Source organism: Salmo trutta, chromosome 22 (genome assembly GCF_901001165.1).
Source record: "Salmo trutta chromosome 22, fSalTru1.1, whole genome shotgun sequence".
In the NCBI taxonomy this organism is placed as follows: Eukaryota; Metazoa; Chordata; class Actinopteri; order Salmoniformes; family Salmonidae; genus Salmo; species Salmo trutta.
Window position 1 is genome coordinate 26,282,381 of NC_042978.1, and position 22,444 is coordinate 26,304,824.

The 22,444-nt window shown below is 47.9% G+C and overlaps 1 protein-coding gene and 1 long non-coding RNA gene across 3 annotated transcripts in view; one reads left to right on the forward strand and one right to left on the reverse strand.

Annotated features, from left to right (window-relative positions):
- Positions 1-3,378: 3,378 nt before the first annotated feature.
- Positions 3,379-22,444, forward strand: part of LOC115158467 (myocilin) — a 25,424-nt gene continuing 6,358 nt past the window's right edge. Inside the window, exons 1-3 of one of the 2 annotated variants that reach the window (XM_029707448.1) lie at positions 3,379-4,225; positions 7,753-7,818; positions 9,800-9,901. In XM_029707448.1, coding sequence (XP_029563308.1) covers positions 3,757-4,225; positions 7,753-7,818; positions 9,800-9,901 — 637 coding nt within the window. In that variant the 5' untranslated portion in view covers positions 3,379-3,756. The remainder of the gene's footprint in view (positions 4,226-7,752; positions 7,819-9,799; positions 9,902-22,444) is intronic. The other variant, XM_029707449.1, reaches the window with a different exon arrangement.
- On the reverse strand, positions 8,123-9,244 carry LOC115158468 (uncharacterized). The gene is made up of 3 exons (XR_003868672.1): positions 9,134-9,244; positions 8,612-9,012; positions 8,123-8,512 (listed from the first exon to the last, which is right to left on the reverse strand). It is a non-coding gene; the product is annotated as an uncharacterized LOC115158468 (long non-coding RNA).

Sequence of the window (22,444 nt, forward strand, 5' to 3'; positions counted from 1 at the left end):
CTAACTAAATACTAAAGTTATACAAGTAACTAAAAAATGCTAGTCACAGTTTGTTGCACGCACAAAACAAATCTTAGCAAGGATCTTGATCCGGGAAGGGATTTTCTGCTGTTACCAAGCAAAGCTTTATTTTAGAAGAAGTTAACCACTTAGCTAACTCACTAAGTAGCTACTAAATTAGCAAACCAAAGCATTTGCCACATTTTAGACCGTTAATAGTATCTCGCTGGCAAACATTTAGTTGTAAATTCCATACTGTAACTAGATCATGTGGCTTGTGCTGAACAACAGTGAGTGACTCACAAGGCTCTGGTCTCTCCTCATTGTGTGCTTGTAAACAAACACCATGTGGCTGGGGACTACCGAAAAGCTTCATAATGAAAAATATTATGTGACAGGTGAAATGAAGATCACATTTGTCTTTATCTCCTAACGTATTGCACAAGTTGACTTGAGGGATTTACTTAAAAAGTAGCTACAGATATTCACATTTATTAAAAAAACTTGATAGAAATAGTATTGACAGTATTGAAAAACCATCCCGTGGCTAATTCCAAATAACACATTATACGCTATACCAAGCCTAATTGGGACCGTGTATCCTGCTGACCTAGTAGGGCACACTAGGTCATAAATGCGGAAGACACATTTTGGTTGAATGCATTGAGTTGTGCAACTGACTAGGTATCCCCTTTCCCTGTGGTACTGCTTGGCCACTTGATCTAATTTCCCATTGGTAATGCTAGGTTAGTTGTCCATCTCTAGATGGTTGAATTCTATTGTGTATGATGTATTTTTTCTGTGATATTGAGTTCTGCTGGAAGGTCAACATGAAGCTTATGAATGTCTGCTGCTATTCCCATTAACCCTGAGGAGCTAAAGGACAGACACTGTTCATTCCACTGCATCTGCTGGAGGTCATAGCTGTCGTGTGTGTGTGTGTGTGTGAGAGAGAGATTTGGGTGACCCATACATTCTGAGGGGGTTGGGACTTGGGTGGCATAATTTGTTTTAATTTGAATGGTATTAGTTTGTATTGTTATGATGTGTCTGGAAGAGTGCTGGTTAATGAGGTAGTGACTCTATGGGCTGTGAAACACACAGACTGGGGTGTAACACTGTCTAGTGTGATGACAACACAGCGTCTTGCATATCTGTACAATACAATAACCTCTACATCTTCATTCCTTTTGTTTTTTTAGGTAATTTATTTGAGGTGTAAATATTGATCTGTAATGATGTACTATACTCTGGCATTGACAAACTGTGAACTACTGGAACTACTGTAATGTTTCTCTGAGCTAATAAAATGATTTTAAAGGATGTCTGTATTTGACTGCTTTGGTCTTGTTTATGTGACACGGAGTAGTGGAGAGGGATGGATGATAGGGGAGGAGGAGCGGTTGGAAGAGAGAGGTGGTTCCTGTGCCATCTTGCCTCTCTGGCCTGGCATGTCAGAGGCTGTGTGTGTGTGTGTGTGTGTGTGTGTGTGGAGACAGTGCTGCTGGTATTTCTCTCATCTCGGCCCTTTTTATTAGTGACTTTCAAAGCTCTCTGTAGTTAAAGCCCAGCCTGACTGTTATACCAGTGTCCCTGCTGCGCCTCATCTCACTACTACTGTACCTGGCACACACTTGTAAATGTAGAGTCAATGACACAGTGGAAAATTGTACGTACGGTCATATAGATGACTACTGGTTCTAGCTTCCAGCTCTATGACCCCAGGCACTTCATCTTTATACCTCTTCAGAGAGAGCGATTCTTCTTATGGGTTACCAACACACACACACCTTGTTATGGGTTACCAACACACACCTTGTTATGGGTTACCGACACACACACCTTGGCAGGACAGTGTGTTTTGGTCCAGTTGGGGCTGGATGATGTCATAATCCAGACAAAGCAGCAGTCATATACCGGTAAAGAGAGAAACATTTGAGACATAGTAGCTGGGTAAGACTCTCTGCTCTGCCAACCTCCTGTTTTTCACTATAGGATAAATGAGCCTATTGAGGGACTGGGGAATCAGACACTGAAGGAAGGGGCAGACAGGAGGAGGAGGGAGATGGATGTGGCTACCTGGAGGAAGTAGTAGAGAATAAATCAGCAACAACCCAGTCTGACACTCACCACTCCTGCTGTGGGCTACAGCAGCAGTACTACGTACATATTCAGTAGGGTGACAACATGGAGGGAACACCAGCCAGGACTTGCACAGATGAGCAAAGAGATTTGTTGTTTAACTACTCCCTACATTATCGCTCATCTCTTTCGTCCCCTTGACCTTTTGAAATGGGTTCTGGAAAGATGTGCCCATGCTAATAATACTGACCACAAATCACTGGCTTCCTTAATCAAACACATACCAAATCCATCTAGCTAATCTCCTGACCAATCAGGGGTTGAGGCTAACAAACATCCTGCCATTAGAAACAGAGCTGGCCTGTACCAACCTGCCTGAGAGGCAGAGAGAGCTTTGTGGAAGAGAGTATTTCAACGCCAGCCTTCCTGACTGATGTACCAATTGAGCTATATGACCCCTGACCCCATTTCTCAGACTCCTTCAGGGTGTGCATGTATGTATGTGTGTGTTCAAGTCTTGAGCTCAATTTGAAAATGAACAAGGGATCATAAAACAATGCATCACATGAGGGTGGGGAGGGAGCGAGAGTTCAGTCTGGTGGGTAGTGGCTGTGTGTGTCTGTTATTCTGTGAAAGCCGGATTGACAGGGAGAGGGAGAGAGAGAGAGAGATAAAAAGGTCTAGAGCAGGTATGTGACTCGTTATATTAAACTACAGATTTAAAAGTTATGAGTGGAAAAGCATCTGGTGAACACACACAGACCCACTCATGCACACGCACACACATGCTCACACAAGTAATCCAGCTATCGATTGACTCAAGTCTAGCCCTTCATTCTGGCGATTGGTTCTGGACAGCATGGGTCAGGAATCCTGGTAGTCTCTTTTATGACAAACCAATTGTCTGCTTGCATCCCATTTTGGCATCCTATGGGGGCTCTCCGTCTTTATGGGATGGTAACTCAATCCCCCAAGGCCCAGCTACCCCTCCCATCCCCGTGGAGACTCCCCTGCCATGCCCCCCTATCCCTGGGATCAAACACCTCACGTAGCTACAGATAGCCCAGCCCTGTCATAGCTGACAGGGAGTGCTACTGGATATAGGAAGTGAGAGTGAGCCTGTAGTCTCTCCTTGCTTACCCTCTTTGCATGTGCACACGCACACCCAGGCATGCATGCATACACCAGCATGCACCTGAAAACACACAAACAGTCCACCCCCCTCCCATCTCTCCCGCCTTTTCTTCCTTCCCTCTCTCTCTTTCCTCTCTTCTCTCCTTACTCACCTCCTCTCTTTCCTCTCCCTCCTTCCCAGATTGTATAAATATCCCTGAGCTGTTGAGAGGGACTCAGAGACCTAAGGACCCTGAGCTGAGAAACAAACAGACCAGAACAGAAAGAAGAGAGACAGACGGGCAGCAGCAAGAAAACAGACAGAAAAATCTGAGAATATGAACAATAATCTGCTGTAACACATTGAGAAAAACAAGGAAAAGGAAGACAGTTGGGCAAGAACTAGGTGAAGAGATAGAAGGGGCAATTAACACAGCTAGAGAAAAAGGAGAAGGGTTGAAACACAGAGTGGTGGAAGAGAGACCCTGAAGAGAGAGAGCGTGAGAGAGCAGAAGATCCACGTCTAGTCTACATCTGAGTGTGTAGCTGTTTGTATCCACCATGTGGCTGCTCCTTAGCGTGTGTGTGTTCTGTCTGCTGGGGTGCAGTGCGGGGCAGGACCGTGCCACTCTCTGGAGGGGGAACGACCACAGCGGGCGCTGCCAGTATACCTTCACCGTGCCCAGCCCCAGCGAGACCAGCTGCTCCCCTACAGTCTCCGGAGGACCAGAGATGGAGGGGCTCAAGGCTAGACTCAGCCTGCTGGAGGTATTGGTGGCCAGGCTGACTGGAGGGGAGATAGGAGGTCCTGGGGCTGGTCTCCAGGAGGCTCTGACCCAGGCTATGGGAGAGAGGATCCTGCTGCAGGGAGAGAAAGCGCGTCTGGAGAGAGATGTGGAGGGGCTTCAGAGGAGGATGGAGGAGATGAGGAGAGAGACGGAGAGACTGCAGAGCAGACCCTGCTACCCACAATCTCCTCTGTTGCCACCCAGCATCCCACTACAGGACAGTGGTCTGCGACCTGCCGGAGGTGAGTAACAACATTCTCTCTGTCTGTTCTCTCTTCTGCTAGGGTCGGAAAGTTCATAAGATTCCTGATTAAGTGGTGCAAACATTATAGACAGACTGTGTTGTAGACAGACTGTGTTGTAACTGCAAGTGTTCTCCATTCCCTCTATGAGACCTATTTTTGCTGCAGATCCTGTGTCTTGTGGTTTTATAGTGAGTCAGGAGATTCTGAGTTAACTGGAAGAGCTGAGTAAAAACATGACGCCACAGACCTGTGTGTGCATATGGGTGGGTGTGTGTGTGTACATGTCTGTGTTTGGGCAACACAAGCAAGGATGCAGAAGTAGGGTCAGGTTTCTCAGCTATCGGTCTGTTTTAAAGAGCAGAGGGAGGGAGAAGGTTCTAGAGGACAGCCAGCGACAGACAGGATTAGTCTGGTATTTACGACCAGAGCCTTCTCTATGATGGTGCTTCCCTGAACTTCCTCCTACATTACCCGGGGAGGGGGGGTTCAGTCTCACCTCCATCTCACCTTAGGTTTGATGACGCTCGACTCTGTGTGTGTGTCTTGTAAAACCGAGATAGCCTTAAACCGTAAATCCTCCTTTGCCAACGTCCCATACACCACCTCCCTATCCCAGAGCAGCCCTATTGGAGCTGCCCTATTGGAGCAGCCCTATTGGAGCAGCCCTATTGGAGCAGCCCTATTGGAGCAGCCCTATTGGGGCAGCCCTATTGGAGCTGCCCTATTGGAGCTGCCCTAAAGGAGCTGCCCTATTGGAGCTGCCCTATTGGAGCAGCCCTATTGGAGCAGCCCTATTGGAGCAGCCCTATTGCACTACAGCCCTAAAAGGAGTTCATATATTTCCCTGCATGGCTCTGTGGCATCTGGTTAGATCCTCATGTAAGCACCTGCAGGCTGAAGCATACAGATAGAATGCTGGGGGAGCCCCATACAGCTCCACACAAATACACACACCCAGGGGACAGGCATACGGAAAACAAATCACAGCCAGAGAGAAGGAAACGTGAAAAGGGAAGAGAAGAGTGAAAAGTAAAACAATTACAATGTTTCCTCTATATTCATATTCCGCCACTCCCAAAATCTGACAAAATAAAATACACGTTCAATATTTCTGCCAAGACACGCTTTTAAAGGAATTTTGCACACAATTCTGGCAATTAAGCAATTTTTTGACTTACCCAGATTCAGATGAACTCCTGATACCAAGCTTGCGAGCTGTTCCCATAGACTTCCAGTCATTGCGCTAACGATATTTAGCAATGTCTCGTGAAACTACCTTCAACTTGTTTGTTTGGGTGCATGTGTGTGTGCTCGCATATGTGTGGTGAGGTATGGTAAAGGGTTCCTTGGTTTTAACAGCCATCCGCTCAACCAACACAACATAAATCCCCAGCTGACCTCGGCTGGCTGACCTCGGCTGGCTGACCTCGGCTGGCTGACCTCGGCTGGCTGACCTCGGCTGGTTGACCTCGGCTGGCTGACCTCGGCTGATAGAGCTCAGTTTTACTGGACCAGTTGAAATACTGGGGGCTCTACTGGGTAAGATTAGAACACCTCTCTGGCCTGTAACAGGCCATGCTTTATTCATGTCTCCTTTTATTGTTTAACTCAGTGGGACTTCCTGGTTATATAGTGGGTAGCTAGGGCTGGTCAGTCAGAATTAGGCATATAGAAGATGAGGTTGTTTCTGATGGTTAATCAGGTGAACTGAAATATGAAGTGGGTTTCATATTGGTTCTAAAAACATCTGTAGCGACTGACTCACCTCTCCCTAAATATATTTTGTTACATTCATTTTGTAATGGGTTATGAAAAGACCTTTGTTGTAGAATAGATGTTATCAACAGCAGCCAAGGCAAGAGAACCATTGTGAGCATGTCTGCATCGAAGAACAGCTCTGCTACACAGCAACATTCTGGTGGACCGACCCGTGCTGAGAGACTGAGACTGAGGGAGGCAGAACAGCCTTCAACCAAATTAGAGCCTTATATTTCCTCTCAGCTCTAATAACTCTAATAGCACATGGTTAGGGCTGATTGGGCCATTGTCAGAGAGTGTGCATGTGTGTGTGTTCATATGTTTTGGTTTTTCAGTCTGGGGGTCTTGATGTTCTGCTGGATATGCCCTGATATCCAACACACACACACACACACACACACACACACACACACACACACACACACACACACACACACACACACACACACACACACACACACACACACACACACACACACACACACATACACACACACACACACAGAGAGAAACAATATGCTCTTGTTTACCTCAGATGCTGAATGACCTGGCCCTCTGGGAACACTTATGTAGTTCAGGGAAGCAAGACTCTTCCCCTCACCCTCCCTTACCCCTTTCACCCCACCACTCTCCCCTCCCCATACACACACACAGAGAGAGAGAGAGAAACAATATGCTCTTGTTTACCTCAGATGCTGAATGACCTGGCCCTCTGGAAACACTTATGTAGTTCAGGGAAGCAAGACTCTTCCCCTCACCCTCCCTTACCCCTTTCACCCCACCACTCTCCTCTCCCCATACTCATCCACCCAGAAAGCATCCATTGACTCTGGCCATACAAGGCATGAACAGAAGCAAACGATAATGGACATTCTCATTTTGCAAGGTCAGGCTGCACTTCCTCCATTTCAAAACCCCTTTCTTCTGTTTTGTGCCTGTTGAACTTCGACCTGGTCTCCCCCCTTCAAACCCCACACCTCTCCTCCTCCTTCTCATCCAACTTTACCCCAACCTTACCCACTCTCTCCATCAAAAGAGGAAATCAACATCAGTTTCCAGATGCTAAGGCTAACACGTTCTGCATCATTATCGCTCTTTAGGAGCCTGTAAACCCTTCACACACATGCCTTGTACCATTACAAGGTTGTAAACACATTAGCATCCATCACTGTTGTAGACCAGTCATGGCTGCTGTTTATCAACACTTCTGAAGCATTAAAAAACGATCAATTGTAATGGCTGTCTGAGGGGCTGAAAGACTGAAGGGAGCAGGAGAGCGGATGGTGCAGAGGGGATGGGGATTGATGGGTGAGGCTTGGGCTAGTGTTTGGAGTTGTTCTAGTTGAACTAAACTGGTATGAGGAATCGCTATCTGTGGCAGCAGGGCAGATGGTGGGGGGCTCCATGGCTGAAGGTTGTGTGTGTGTGTGTGTGTGTGTGTGTGTGTGTGTGTGTGTGTGTGTGTGTGTGTGTGTGTGTGTGTGTGTGTGTGTGTGTGTGTGTGTGTGTGTGTGTGTGTGTGTGTGTGTGTGTGTGTGTGTATCCAACAGCCCAGCAGACTCCACAGTAGCTGGGAATCCACTCAGGAGTGTTTTTTCCTCCTCTTACATTACCTGCTGTCAGTAGTATTGTCACAGACCCCCTCCCAACACACACACACAGATACCCCATGGCTGGTTGATGTGGGCTGCTCTGACCTCATGGTCAGTGTTGGTGCCGTCAGTGTGACCATTGTGTGTGATAATAAATCCAGTATGTGTTTGCAGGTGCTGGTGTTCCCTCTCACCTGGTCTCCAGACCTGGAAGACAATGGGACACTGGCAGCCTGAGAGGTATGGCGTCTTCTGTAATACCACTGAGTGTGTGTTTGCATGTTCGTGTTCATATCTTAGTTCAACAGAATGAATATAGCTTCATAAAAAAGTAAAAAGTACACAATGAAGACAGTGTCCACTGTCATGGACAGATGTGCCAGGAAATAGTATTTTAATGATTGTTGGTTTGATGCAGTCATCACACCTGCAGCTGGAAAGTGTCAATGTGTCGCAGGTAATCCATCAGGGGTAGATTGTGGTAGTCCCCCACAAGCCGCGTTACCTTCTCCAGGCTAGTGCAGACTCTCTCTGGTGATGGTAGGTTGCCAGCGAAGTACTGGTTCAGTTGAGGTTCAGTCAGAGCCTGTTGTTGTTGCAGGGCATCGATGAACTCCAAAACCGTGGGGTGTGTGGCACCAACAAGAGCCTGTTGTTGTTGCAGGGCATCGATGAACTCCAAAACCGTGGGGTGTGTGGCACCAACAAGAGCCTGTTGTTGTTGCAGGGCATCGATGAACTCCAAAACCGTGGGGTGTGTGGCACCAACAAGAGCCCCGAAGGCCTGATGTCCTCCAGTGCCTTCCCACTGGGCACAGATGTCAATTCATTGAAATTCAGTGGAAAAAGTGTTGATTCAACCACTGTGTGTCCAGTGGGTTGTTGGTCTTCACAAAGTCTTTCTGCTCGACAACATCATAGTAGTTCCACATTTCTGAAATATACATAGAGACATTAGACACCGTGCAATGCTTTAATACTGTCATAATAATAAATATTAGGTCTATAGGCCTACTGTTTTAACAGAACGTACCTTTGGCAAATGCTGGAGCTCTTCTGGTGACTTCTCAAAATAATCTCCAGGCCCTAATGAATCTGTACTCAAAGTGTCACACAACATCGTGCAGCTCCCGGCCCTCAGAGTAAGTGGTTAATATCAGCTCCTCCAGCTCCTCATAGCATCTCTCCACATCGGACGAATGTAAGTGCTGGAGTTGGAGTCTCTGCGGTACCTTGATACCAGCTCTTCATGGCTCGAGATAAATTCATCTTTCACATACCGCCAAAAGTTCTGGCTGAGATGGACGAAGGAACCCTGAATGTGTACCTCTTGAAACAACAAGGCCTTCACAGCTACTGGTGCTAAGTCAGTCATGATGGAGTCTGGTTTCATCTCAGGCTCCTCAGTGCCTCCAACACAAGAGTGTATATAGCCTAAAAAAAGAAAATATATAGGCATAAGAATAATTGCATGTTCAACTCAACATTGCTGTAAAAAATATGTTTTATGAACCCTTCATACAACATCAATAATATGCTAATTGCTGATGCTTACCTCAGACTTAAAAGGCTGCAAAATATAGGCTGCTGGAATCACGGTTGACTGTTGCTGCCCCGAAAAGGTGTACAACTGCTGAATGACCCATCTACACACCAGGATGAGGACTGGCACAGGAAATCCAGGTTGTATGTTGTTGTGAAGATAAGAAACCTTTATGGTCCTGGCCCACTGCCATGCTGGAGGAACAGCTGTCCACCCGCCCTGCCACGGTAGCTCTCTGGTTGTTCTATAGGCCCTCCTGTTCAAAAGGCCAGGGCTTACTCAACACAAACACAACCGCCGAACAGGAATTCACACTTCTGGGTCTCCAGTTCCTCCTTCAAAACCAGCCAACCCTCTACAATCTCTGATCCGTACTTGGCATTGTTGTGTTCTCCCGTTATCTTGGTGATACGCCTGGCAGTGAGGGTGATGCGACCTTTGCACTTGTACTGATCATAACTGGTGCACTTCCAGAACCGCTTATTTGTAGTAAAGCTATCCTATCTGTAAATGTAGTAAAGCTATCCTATCTGTAAATGTAGTAAAGCTATCCTATCTGTAAATGTAGCCAGTTTGTGCCAGGACAATGATTCGGGCTTGTTTGGGCCAGCATAGCCAGTGCTGCAGAGTTCCATTGTAAACCCCCCCCTGTCTCTAACTCCCCCCCCCTCACTCCAGACCCAGCATGGCAATATGGTGGTAATCCAGTGCTCCAGGAGTTGAAGGCTGAGGTGACTGAGATTCCTGCTCCTAGTCCTGAGGGCCGAGAGGACAGCACAGGTGAGACACACACCTGAACACACAGCTGTCCCGAACACCCACCTAGAGTATCAAATAGTTAATTAACCTGACCCGTTCCCAACAGACCCATTATTACTACACAGTAACCCCCTCTCCCCCCATACAGCTGACCCACAGAATACCAGGGCAAAACCTGGGCAAATATTAGGGCAAATACCAACACCAGAGCATGAGAGACTGCATGTGTTTGTATATTTAGTGCCTGAGGGAGTGAGATCCAGTGCAGCTCTCCGAACACACTGAGGGGCACATCTATGATGAGATTACCTCGGCACATTTCAGCTGCCGTTTCTGTCACATCTATGATGAGATTACCTCGGCACATTTCAGCTGCCGTTTCTGTCACATCTATGATGAGATTACCTCGGCACATTTCAGCTGCCGTTTCTGTCACATCTATGATGAGATTACCTCGGCACATTTCAGCTGCCGTTTCTGTCACATCTATGATGAGATTACCTCGGCACATTTCAGCTGCCGTTTCTGTCACATCTATGATGAGATTACCTCGGCACATTTCAGCTGCCGTTTCTGTCACATCTATGATGAGATTACCTCGGCACATTTCAGCTGCCGTTTCTGTCACATCTTGGAAAAGACTGAAACATCAACAAAATAAACATGCTGAACTGGAATAATTCATATCAGTGATGGCTGTGCCTGTAACACCTTTATATGTAACCTTACATCCAGAGTTACACCCCCCTTCTCTGCCTCACACACACCATTCTGTCTTGAATATTCTGAAGGTATTTTAGGAATTGGTAAATGTACAGCAACCTGATCATTCTCTGAGTGAGAGACTTGAGGTGGTGAAGGATTCCTTCCTGCATCTGATCAGCTGGTGCTGTACTTACTCTGTACCACACACACACTCATCGGGTATGTCGAACCAACACGCTGTAGACCTACTATGTGTCTCTACTGACTGATGATCATCTCTCATATCTTTCAGAAGCCATGACTTCTTCCCTCCGTCCCCCTATCCAACAACATGATTTACTACAGATCATCTCTACACATACCTCTTCCTCTCTCTCTCTTTCTCTCTCTCTCTCTCACTCTCTCTCTCACTCACTCACTCACTCACTCACTCACTCACTCACTTCAATTTAAATGTAAATTTAAGGGGCTTTATTGGCATGGGAAACATATGTTAACATTGCCAAAGCAAGTGAAATAGATAATAAACAAAAGAGAAGTAAACAATAAAAAATGTACAGTAAACATTACACTCACAAAATAATAAATACATTTCAAATGTCACTCTCTCTGTCTCTCTGTCTGTCTGTCTCTCTGTCTCTCTGTCTCTCTCTTACAGGGTTCATCTCAACAGTCTAAAACAGACACCTCTAACAACCCTGTCCCTCTAACTCTCCCCTCCTCCCCATCTCTCTCTTAATGTCTCTAACTCTCCCCCCCTCCCCATCTCTCTCTTAATGTCTCTAACTCTCCCCTCCTCCCCATCTCTCTCTTAATGTCTCTAACTCTCCCCTCCTCCCCATCTCTCTCTTAATGTCTCTAACTCTCCTCTCCTCCCATCTCTCTCTTAATGTCTCTAACTCTCCTCTCCTCCCCATCTCTTTCTTAATGTCTCTAACTCTCCCCTCCTCCCCATCTCTCTCTTAATGTCTCTATCTGCCCTCCCCATCTCTCACTTAATGTCTCTAACTGCCCTCCCCATCTCTCTCTTAATGTCTCTAACTCTCCTCTCCCTCCCATCTCTCTCTTAATGTCTCTAACTCTCCCCTCCTCCCCATCTCTCTCTTAATGTCTCTAACTCTCCCCTCCTCCCCATCTCTCTCTTAATGTCTCTAACTCTCCCCTCCTCCCCATCTCTCTCTTAATGTCTCTAACTCTCCCCTCCTCCCCATCTCTCACTTAATGTCTCTAACTGCCCTCCCCATCTCTCTCTTAATGTCTCTAACTCTCCCCTCCTCCCCATCTCTCTCTTAATGTCTCTAACTCTTCCCTCCTCCCCATCTCTCTCTTAATGTCTCTAACTGCCCTCCCCATCTCTCACTTAATGTCTCTAACTGCCCTCCCCATCTCTCTCTTAATGTCTCTAACTCTCCCCTCCTCCCATCTCTCTCTTAATGTCTCTAACTCTCCCCTCCTCCCCATCTCTCTCTTAATGTCTCTAACTCTTCCCTCCTCCCCATCTCTCTCTTAATGTCTCTAACTGCCCTCCCCATCTCTCTCTTAATGTCTCTAACTCTCCCCTCCTCCCATCTCTCTCTTAATGTCTCTAACTCTCCCCTCCTCCCCATCTCTCTCTTAATGTCTCTAACTGCCCTCCCCATCTCTCAATTAATGTCTCTAACTGCCCTCCCCATCTCTCTCTTAATGTCTCTAACTCTCCCCTCCTCCCCATCTCTCACTTAATGTCTCTAACTCTCCCCTCCTCCCATCTCTCACTTAATGTCTCTAACTCTCCCCTCCTCCCCATCTCTCTCTTAATGTCTCTAACTCTCCCCTCCTCCCCATCTCTCTCTTAATGTCTCTAACTGCCCTCCCCATCTCTCTCTTAATGTCTCTAACTCTCCCCTCCTCCCCATCTCTCTCTTAATGTCTCTAACTCTCCCCTCCTCCCCATCTCTCTCTTAATGTCTCTAACTCTCCTCTCCTCCCCATCTCTCTCTTAATGTCTCTAACTCTCCCCTCCTCCCCATCTCTCACTTAATGTCTCTAACTGCCCTCCCCATCTCTCACTTAATGTCTCTAACTCTCCCCTCCTCCCATCTCTCTCTTAATGTCTCTAACTCTCCCCTCCTCCCCATCTCTCTCTTAATGTCTCTAACTCTCCCCTCCTCCCCATCTCTCTCTTAATGTCTCTAACTGCCCTCCCCATCTCTCTCTTAATGTCTCTAACTCTCCCCTCCTCCCCATCTCTCTCTTAATGTCTCTAACTCTCCCCTCCTCCCCATCTCTCTCTTAATGTCTCTAACTCTCCTCTCCTCCCCATCTCTCTCTTAATGTCTCTAACTCTCCCCTCCTCCCAATCTCTCTTAATGTCTCTAACTGCCCTCCCCATCTCTCACTTAATGTCTCTAACTCTCCTCTCCTCCCCATCTCTCTCTTAATGTCTCTAACTGCCCTCCCCATCTCTCACTTAATGTCTCTAACTCTCCCCTCCTCCCCATCTCTCACTTAATGTCTCTAACCTCTCCCCCCTCCCCATCTCTCTCTTAATGTCTCTAACTCTCCCCCCCTCCCAATCTCTCTCTTAATGTCTCTAACTGCCCTCCCATCTCTCTCTTAATGTCTCTAACTCTCCCCATCTCTCTCTTAATGTCTCTAACTCTCCCCTCCTCCCATCTCTCTCTTAATGTCTTTAACTCTCCCCATCTCTCTCTTAATGTCTCTAACTCTCCCCTCCTCCCCATCTCTCTCTTAATGTCTCTAACTCTCCCCCTCCTCCCCATCTCTCTCTTAATGTCTCTAACTCTCCCCTCCTCCCCATCTCTCACTTAATGTCTCTAACTCTCCCCCCTCACCATCTCTCTCTTAATGTCTCTAACTGCCCTCCCCATCTCTCTCTTAATGTCTCTAACTCTCCCCTCCTCCCATCTCTCTCTTAATGTCTTTAACTCTCCCCATCTCTCTCTTAATGTCTCTAACTCTCCCCTCCTCCCCATCTCTCTCTTAATGTCTCTAACTCTCCCCTCCTCCCCATCTCTCTCTTAATGTCTCTAACTGCCCTCCTCCCCATTTCTCACTTAATGTCTCTAACTCTCCCCTCCTCCCCATCTCTCACTTAATGTCTCTAACTGCCCTCCCCATCTCTCTCTTAATGTCTCTAACTCTCCCCTCGTCCCCATCTCTCTCTTAATGTCTCTAATTGCCCTCCTCCCCATCTCTCTCTTAATGTCTCTAACTCTTCCCTCCTCCCCATCTCTCTCTTAATGTCTCTAACTCTCCCCTCCTCCCCATCTCTCTCTTAATGTCTCTAACTCTCCCCTCCTCCCCATCTCTCTCTTAATGTCTCTAACTGCCTCCCATCTCTCTCTTAATGTCTCTAACTCTCCCCTCCTCCCCATCTCTCACTTAATGTCTCTAACTCTCCCCCCTCCCCATCTCTCTCTTAATGTCTCTAACTGCCCTCCCCATCTCTCTCTTAATGTCTCTAACTGCCCTCCCCATCTCTCTCTTAATGTCTCTAACTCTCCCCTCCTCCCATCTCTCTCTTAATGTCTCTAACTCTCCCCTCCTCCCCATCTCTCTCTTATGTCTCTAACTGCCCTCCCCATCTCTCTCTTAATGTCTCTAACTCTCCCCTCCTCCCCATCTCTCTCTTAATGTCTCTAACTGCCCTCCCCATCTCTCTCTTAAATGTCTCTAACCTGCCCTCCCCATCTCTCTCATTAATGTCTCTAACTGCCCTCCCCATCTCTCCTCTTAATGTCTCTAACTGCCCTCCCCATCTCTCTCTTAATGTCTCTAACTTCACTCCTCCCTCCTCCCCATCTCTCTCTTAATGTCTCTAACTGCCCTCCCCATCTCTCTCTTAATGTCTCTAACTCTCCCTTCCTCCCCATCTCTCTCGTAATGTCGCTAACTCTCCCCCTCCTCCCCATCTCTCTCTTAATGTCTCTAACTCTTCCCTCCTCCCATCTCTCTCTTATGTCTCTAACTCTCCCCCTCCTCCCATCTCTCTCTTAATGTCTCTACTACCCTCCCCTCTCTCTCTTAATGTCTCTAACTCTCCCCTCCTCCCATCTCTCTCTTAATGTCCTCTAACTCTCCCCCCTCCCCATCTCTCTCTTAATGTCTCTAACTCTCCCCTCCTCCATCTCTCTCTTAATGTCTCTAACTCTCCCCTCCTCCTCTCTCTCTTAATGTCTCTAACTGCCCTCCCCAGCTCTCTCTTAATGTCTCTAACTCTCCCCCCTCCCATCTCTCTCTTAATGTCTCTACCTCTCCCTCCTCCCCATCTCTCTCTTATGTCTCTAACTCTCCTCCTCTCCTCCCCATCTCTCACTTAATGTCTCTAACTCTCCCCTCCTCCCCATCTCTCTCTTAATGTCTCTAACTCTCCCTCCTCCCAATCGTCTCTTAATGTCTCTAACTGCCCTCCCCATCTCTCACTTAATGTCTCTAACTCTCCTCTCCTCCCCATCTCTCTCTTAATGTCTCTAACTGCCCTCCCCATCTCTCACTTAATGTCTCTAACTCTCCCCTCCTCCCCATCTCTCACTTAATGTCTCTAACTCGTCCTCCCCCCTCCCCATCTCTCTCTTAATGTCTCTAACGCTCCCCCCCTCCCAATCTCTCTCTTAATGGTCTCTAACTGCCCTCCCCATCTCTCTCTTAATGTCTCTAACTCTCCTCCCCATCTCTCTCTTAATGTCTCTAACTCTCCCCTCCTCCCATCTCTCTCTTAATGTCTTTAACTCTCCCCATCTCTCTCTTAATGTCTCTAACTCTCCCCTCCTCCCCATCTCTCTCTTAATGTCTCTAACTCTCCCCTCCTCCCCATCTCTCTCTTAATGTCTCTAACTCTCCCCTCCTCCCCATCTCTCACTTAATGTCTCTAACTCTCCCCCCTCACCATCTCTCTCTTAATGTCTCTAACTGCCCTCCCCATCTCTCTCTTAATGTCTCTAACTCTCCCCTCCTCCCATCTCTCTCTTAATGTCTTTAACTCTCCCCATCTCTCTCTTAATGTCTCTAACTCTCCCCCTCCTCCCCATCTCTCTCTTAATGTCTCTAACTCTCCCCTCCTCCCCATCTCTCTCTTAATGTCTCTAACTGCCCTCCTCCCCATCTCTCACTTAATGTCTCTAACTCTCCCCTCCTCCCCATCTCTCACTTAATGTCTCTAACTGCCCTCCCCATCTCTCTCTTAATGTCTCTAACTCTCCCCTCGTCCCCATCTCTCTCTTAATGTCTCTAATTGCCCTCCTCCCCATCTCTCTCTTAATGTCTCTAACTCTTCCCTCCTCCCCATCTCTCTCTTAATGTCTCTAACTCTCCCTCCTCCCCATCTCTCTCTTAATGTCTCTAACTCTCCCCTCCTCCCCATCTCTCTCTTAATGTCTCTAACTGCCCTCCCATCTCTCTCTTAATGTCTCTAACTCTCCCCTCCTCCCCATCTCTCACTTAATGTCTCTAACTCTCCCCCCTCCCCATCTCTCTCTTAATGTCTCTAACTCTCCCCTCCTCCCCATCTCTCTCTTAATGTCTCTAACTGCCCTCCCATCTCTCTCTTAATGTCTCTAACTCTCCCCTCCTCCCCATCTCTCACTTAATGTCTCTAACTCTCCCCCCTCCCACTCTCTCTTAATGTCTCTAACTGCCCTCCCCATCTCTCTCTTAATGTCTCTAACTGCCCTCCCCATCTCTCTCTTAATGTCTCTAACTCTCCCCTCCTCCCATCTCTCTCTTAATGTCTCTAACTCTCCCCTCCTCCCCATCTCTCTCTTAATGTCTCTAACTGCCCTCCCCATCTCTCTCTTAATGTCTCTAACTCTCCCCTCCTCCCCATCTCTCTCTTAATGTCTCTAACTGCCCTCCCCATCTCTCTCTTAATGTCTCTAACTCTCCCCTCCTCCCATCTCTCTCTTAATGTCTCTAACTCTCCCCTCCTCCCCATCTCTCTCTTAATGTCTCTAACTCTCCCCTCCTCCCATCTCTCTCTTAATGTCTCTAACTCTCCCATCCTCCCATCTCTCTCTTAATGTCTCTAACTGCCCTCCCCATCTCTCTCTTAATGTCTCTAACTCTCCCCTCCTCCCATCTCTCTCTTAATGTCTCTAACTCTCCCCTCCTCCCCATCTCTCTCTAATGTCTCTAACTCTCCTCTCCTCCCCATCTCTCACTTAATGTCTCTAACTCTCCCCTCCTCCCCATCTCTCTCTTAATGTCTCTAACTCTCCCCTCCTCCCATCTCTCACTTAATGTCTCTAACTGCCCTCCCCATCTCTCTCTTAATGTCTCTAACTCTCCCCTCCTCCCCATCTCTCTCTTAATGTCTCTAACTCTCCTCTCCTCCCCATCTCTCTCTTAATGTCTCTAACTCTCCCCTCCTCCCCATCTCTCTCTTAATGTCTCTAACTCTTCCCTCCTCCCCATCTCTCTCCTAATGTCTCTAACTCTTCCCTCCTCCCCATCTCTCTCTTAATGTCTCTAACTGCCCTCCCCATCTTTCACTTAATGTCTCTAACTGCCCTCCCCATCTCTCTCTTAATGTCTCTAACTCTCCCCTCCTCCCATCTCTCTCTTAATGTCTCTAACTGCCCTCCCCATCTCTCTCTTAATGTCTCTAACTCTCCCCTTCTCCCCATCTCTCTCTTAATGTCTCTAACTCTCCCCTCCTCCCATCTCTCTCTTAATGTCTCTAACTGCCCTCCCCATCTCTCTCTTAATGTCTCTAACTCTCCCCTCCTCCCATCTCTCTCTTAATGTCTCTAACTCTCCCCTCCTCCCCATCTCTCTCTTAATGTCTCTAACTGCCCTCCCCATCTCTCACTTAATGTCTCTAACTCTCCCCTCCTCCCCATCTCTCTCTTAATGTCTCTAACTCTCCCCTCCTCCCCATCTCTCTCTTAATGTCTCTAACTCTCCCCTCCTCCCATCTCTCTCTTAATGTCTCTAACTCTCCCCTCCTCCCATCTCTCTCTTAATGTCTCTAACTGCCCTCCCCATCTCTCTCTTAATGTCTCTAACTCTCCCCTCCTCCCCATCTCTCTCTTAATGTCTCTAACTCTCCCCTCCTCCCCATCTCTCTCTTAATGTCTCTAACTCTCCTCTCCTCCCCATCTCTCACTTAATGTCTCTAACTCTCCCCTCCTCCCCATCTCTCACTTAATGTCTCTAACTGCCCTCCCCATCTCTCTCTTAATGTCTCTAACTCTCCCCTCCTCCCCATCTCTCTCTTAATGTCTCTCACTCTCCCCTCCTCCCCATCTCTCACTTAATGTCTCTAACTGCCCTCCCCATCTCTCTCTTAATGTCTCTAACTCTCCCCTCCTCCCCATCTCTCTCTTAATGTCTCTAACTCTCCCCTCCTCCCATCTCTCTCTTAATGTCTCTAACTCTCCCCTCCTCCCCATCTCTCTCTTAATGTCTCTAACTGCCCTCCCCATCTCTCACTGAATGTCTCTAACTGCCCTCCCCATCTCTCTCTTAATGTCTCTAACTCTCCCCTCCTCCCATCTCTCTCCTTAATGTCCTCTACTCTCCCCTCCTCCCCATCTCTCTCTTAATGTCTCTAACTCTCCCCTCCTCCCATCTCTCTCTTAATGTCTCTAACTCTCCCATCCTCCCCTCTCTCTCTTAATGTCTCTAACTGCCCTCCCCATCTCTCTCTTAATGTCTCTAACTCTCCCCTCCTCCCCACTCTCTCTTAATGTCTCTAACTCTCCCCTCCTCCCCATCTCTCTCTTAATGTCTCTAACTCTCCTCTCCTCCCCATCTCTCACTTAATGTCTCTAACTCTCCCCTCCTCCCCATCTCTCTCTTAATGTCTCTAACTCTCCCCTCCTCCCCATCTCTCACTTAATGTCTCTAACTGCCCTCCCCATCTCTCTCTTAATGTCTCTAACTCTCCCCTCCTCCCCATCTCTCTCTTAATGTCTCTAACTCTCCCCTCCTCCCCATCTCTCTCTTAATGTCTCTAACTCTTCCCTCCTCCCCATCTCTCTCCTAATGTCTCTAACTCTTCCCTCCTCCCCATCTCTCTCTTAATGTCTCTAACTGCCCTCCCCATCTCTCACTTAATGTCTCTAACTGCCCTCCCCATCTCTCTCTTAATGTCTCTAACTCTCCCCTCCTCCCCATCTCTCTCTTAATGTCTCTAACTGCCCTCCCCATCTCTCTCTTAATGTCTCTAACTCTCCCCTTCTCCCCATCTCTCTCTTAATGTCTCTAACTCTCCCCTCCTCCCATCTCTCTCTTAATGTCTCTAACTGCCTCCCCATCTCTCTCTTAATGTCTCTAACTCTCCCCTCCTCCCATCTCTCTCTTAATGTCTCAAACTCTCCCCTCCTCCCCATCTCTCTCTTAATGTCGCTAACTGGCCCTCCCCATCTCTCACTTAATGTCTCTAACTCTCCCCCTCCCTCCCCATCTCTCTCTTAATGTCTCTAACTCTCCCCTCCTCCCCATCTCTCTCTTAATGTCTCTAACTCTCCCCTCCTCCCATCTCTCTCTTAATGTCTCTAACTCTCCCCTCCTCCCATCTCTCTCTAATGTCTCTAACTGCCCTCCCCATCTCTCTCTTAATGTCTCTAACTCTCCCCTCCTCCCCATCTCTCTCTTAATGTCTCTAACTCTCCCCTCCTCCCATCTCTCTCTTATGTCTCTCACTCTCCCCTCCCCCCCCATCTCTCACTTAATGTCTCTACTGCCCTCCCCATCGCTCTCTTAATGTCTCTAACTCTCCCCTCCTCCCCATCTCTCTCTTAATGTCTCTAACTCCTCCCCTCCTCCCATCTCTCTCTTAATGTCTCTAACTCTCCCCTCCTCCCCATCTCTCTCTTAATGTCTCTAACTGCCCTCCCCATCTCTCACTTAATGTCTCTAACTGCCCTCCCCATCTCTCACTTAATGTCTCTAACTCTCCCCTCCTCCCCATCTCTCTCTTAATGTCTCTAAACTGCCCTCCCCATCTCTCACTTAATGTCTCTAACTCTCCCCTCCTCCCCATCTCTCACTTAATGTCTCTAACTCTCCCCCCCCCCCCCATCTCTCTCTTAATGTCTCTAACTCTCCCCCCTCCCCATCTCTCTCTTAATGTCTCTAACTGCCCTCCCCATCTCTCTCTTAATGTCTCTAACTCTCCCCATCTCTCTCTTAATGTCTCTAACTCTCCCCCTCCTCCCATCTCTCTCTTAATGTCTTTAACTCTCCCCATCTCTCTCTTAATGTCTCTAACTCTCCCCTCCTCCCCATCTCTCTCTTAATGTCTCTAACTCTCCCCTCCTCCCCATCTCTCTCTTAATGTCTCTAACTCTCCCCTCCTCCCCATCTCTCACTTAATGTCTCTAACTGCCCTCCCCATCTCTCTCTTAATGTCTCTAACTCTCCCCTCCTCCCCATCTCTCACTTAATGTCTCTAACTCTCCCCCCTCCCCATCTCTCTCTTAATGTCTCTAACTGCCCTCCCCATCTCTCTCTTAATGTCTCTAACTCTCCCCTCCTCCCATCTCTCTCTTAATGTCTTTAACTCTCCCCATCTCTCTCTTAATGTCTCTAACTCTCCCCTCCTCCCCATCTCTCTCTTAATGTCTCTAACTCTCCCCTCCTCCCCATCTCTCTCTTAATGTCTCTAACTGCCCTCCTCCCCATCTCTCACTTAATGTCTCTAACTCTCCCCTCCTCCCCATCTCCTCACTTAATGTCTCTAACTGCCCTCCCCATCTCTCTCTTAATGTCTCTAACTCTCCCCTCGTCCCCATCTCTCTCTTAATGTCTCTAATTGCCCTCCTCCCCATCTCTCTCTTAATGTCTCTAACTCTTCCCTCCTCCCCATCTCTCTCCTAATGTCTCTAACTCTCCCCTCCTCCCCATCTCTCTCTTAATGTCTCTAATTGCCCTCCTCCCCATCTCTCACTTAATGTCTCTAACTCTCCCCTCCTCCCCATCTCTCTCTTAATGTCTCTAACTCTCCCCCCCTCCCCATCTCTCTCTTAATGTCTCTAACTCTTCCCTCCTCCCCATCTCTCTCTTAATGTCTCTAACTCTCCCCTCCTCCCCATCTCTCTCTTAATGTCTCTAACTCTCCCCTCCTCCCCATCTCTCTCTTAATGTCTCTAACTGCCCTCCCCATCTCTCTCTTAATGTCTCTAACTCTCCCCTCCTCCCCATCTCTCACTTAATGTCTCTAACTCTCCCCCCCTCCCCATCTCTCTCTTAATGTCTCTAACTGCCCCCCCATCTCTCTCCTAATGTCTCTAACTCTCCCCTCCTCCCATCTCTCTCTTAATGTCTCTAACTCTCCCCTCCTCCCCATCTCTCTCTTAATGTCTCTAACTGCACTCCCCATCTCTCTCTGATGTACTCTAACTGCCCTCCCCATCTCTCTCTTAATGTCTCTAACTCTCTCCCCTCCTCCCCTCTCCTCTTAATGTTGCTATACTTGCCCTCCCCATCTCTCTCTTAATGTCCCTAACTGCCCTCCCCATCTCTTTCTTAATGTCTCGAACTGGCCCTCCCATCTCTCTCTTAATGTCTCCTAACTGCCCTCCCCATCTCTCTCTTAATGTCTCTAACGCTCCCCTCCTCCCCATCTCTCTCTTATGTCTCTAACTGCCTCCTCCCCATCGCTCTCATTAATTCTCTAACTCTCCCCTCCTCCCCCTCTCTCTCTTAATGTCTCTAACTCTCCCCTCCTCCCCATCTCTCTCTTAAATGTCTCTAACTCCTCCTCTCCTCCCATCTCTCTCTTAATGTCTCTACAACTGCCCTCCCCATCTCTCACTTAATGTCTCTAACTCTCCCCTCCTCCCCATCTCTCTCTTAATGTCTCTAACTCTCCCCTCCCTCCCCATCTCTCTCTTAATGTCTCTAACTCTCCCCTCCTCCCATCTCTCTCTTAATGTCTCTAACTCTCCCCTCCTCCCATCTCTCTCTTAATGTCTCTAACTGCCCTCCCCATCTCTCTCTTAATGTCCTCTAACTCTCCCCTCCTCCCCATCTCTCTCTAATGTCTCTAACTCTCCCCTCCTCCCCATCCTCTCTTATGTCTCTAACTCTCCCCTCCTCTCTCACAGGCTGTGGAGAGTTGATATCAATAGGTGAGCCAGTGTTCCCACTCGTAAGGCTGACAGTATAGCTGGTAAATACGTGTGGTGGATGCAGGACCCAGAAGCTGTGCGCCCTATGGAGGGAAGATGGTGTGGCGCATTGATACAGTGGGTCAGAGGTCAGACAGCTCTTTGGTTACGAAGACATTGATCAGCTCTCTAAAGGCTTCCCCTCCAAGGTGGGTGACTGACTGACTGGCATGGGATAGTCCTAGAGTCTAACCTTAACCACAGATCTAGGATCAGATTACCTTCCCCCTAACCAACCTTTACCTTAACCATGATAACATATGGGATAGTCCTAGAGTCTAACCTTAACCACAGATCTAGGATCAGATACCTTCCCCCTAACCAACCTTTACCTTAACCATGATAACATATGGGATAGTCCTAGAGTTTAACCTTAACCACAGATCTAGGATCAGATTACCTTCCCCCTAACCAACCTTTACCTTAACCATGATAACATATTGAGGTATAATGTAAAGTGTGACCATTGACCGGACTGTATTATCATGGTCTATCACAAGGTGTTGCTGTTACCGGAGCCAGTGGAGAGTACAGGAGCAAACTCTGTACCGCGGCTCTCTGTACTACCAGCGCCGCCGCAGCCGCACCCTGCTGAGGTACGACCTGGCATCTGAGAGCATCGCCGCCCGCCGAGACCTGCCCCACGCCGGCTTCCACGGCCAGTTCCCCTATTCCTGGGGGGGCTACACCGATGTGGACCTGGGGTGGACGAGCAGGGCCTGTGGGCTGTCTACAGCACCAACAA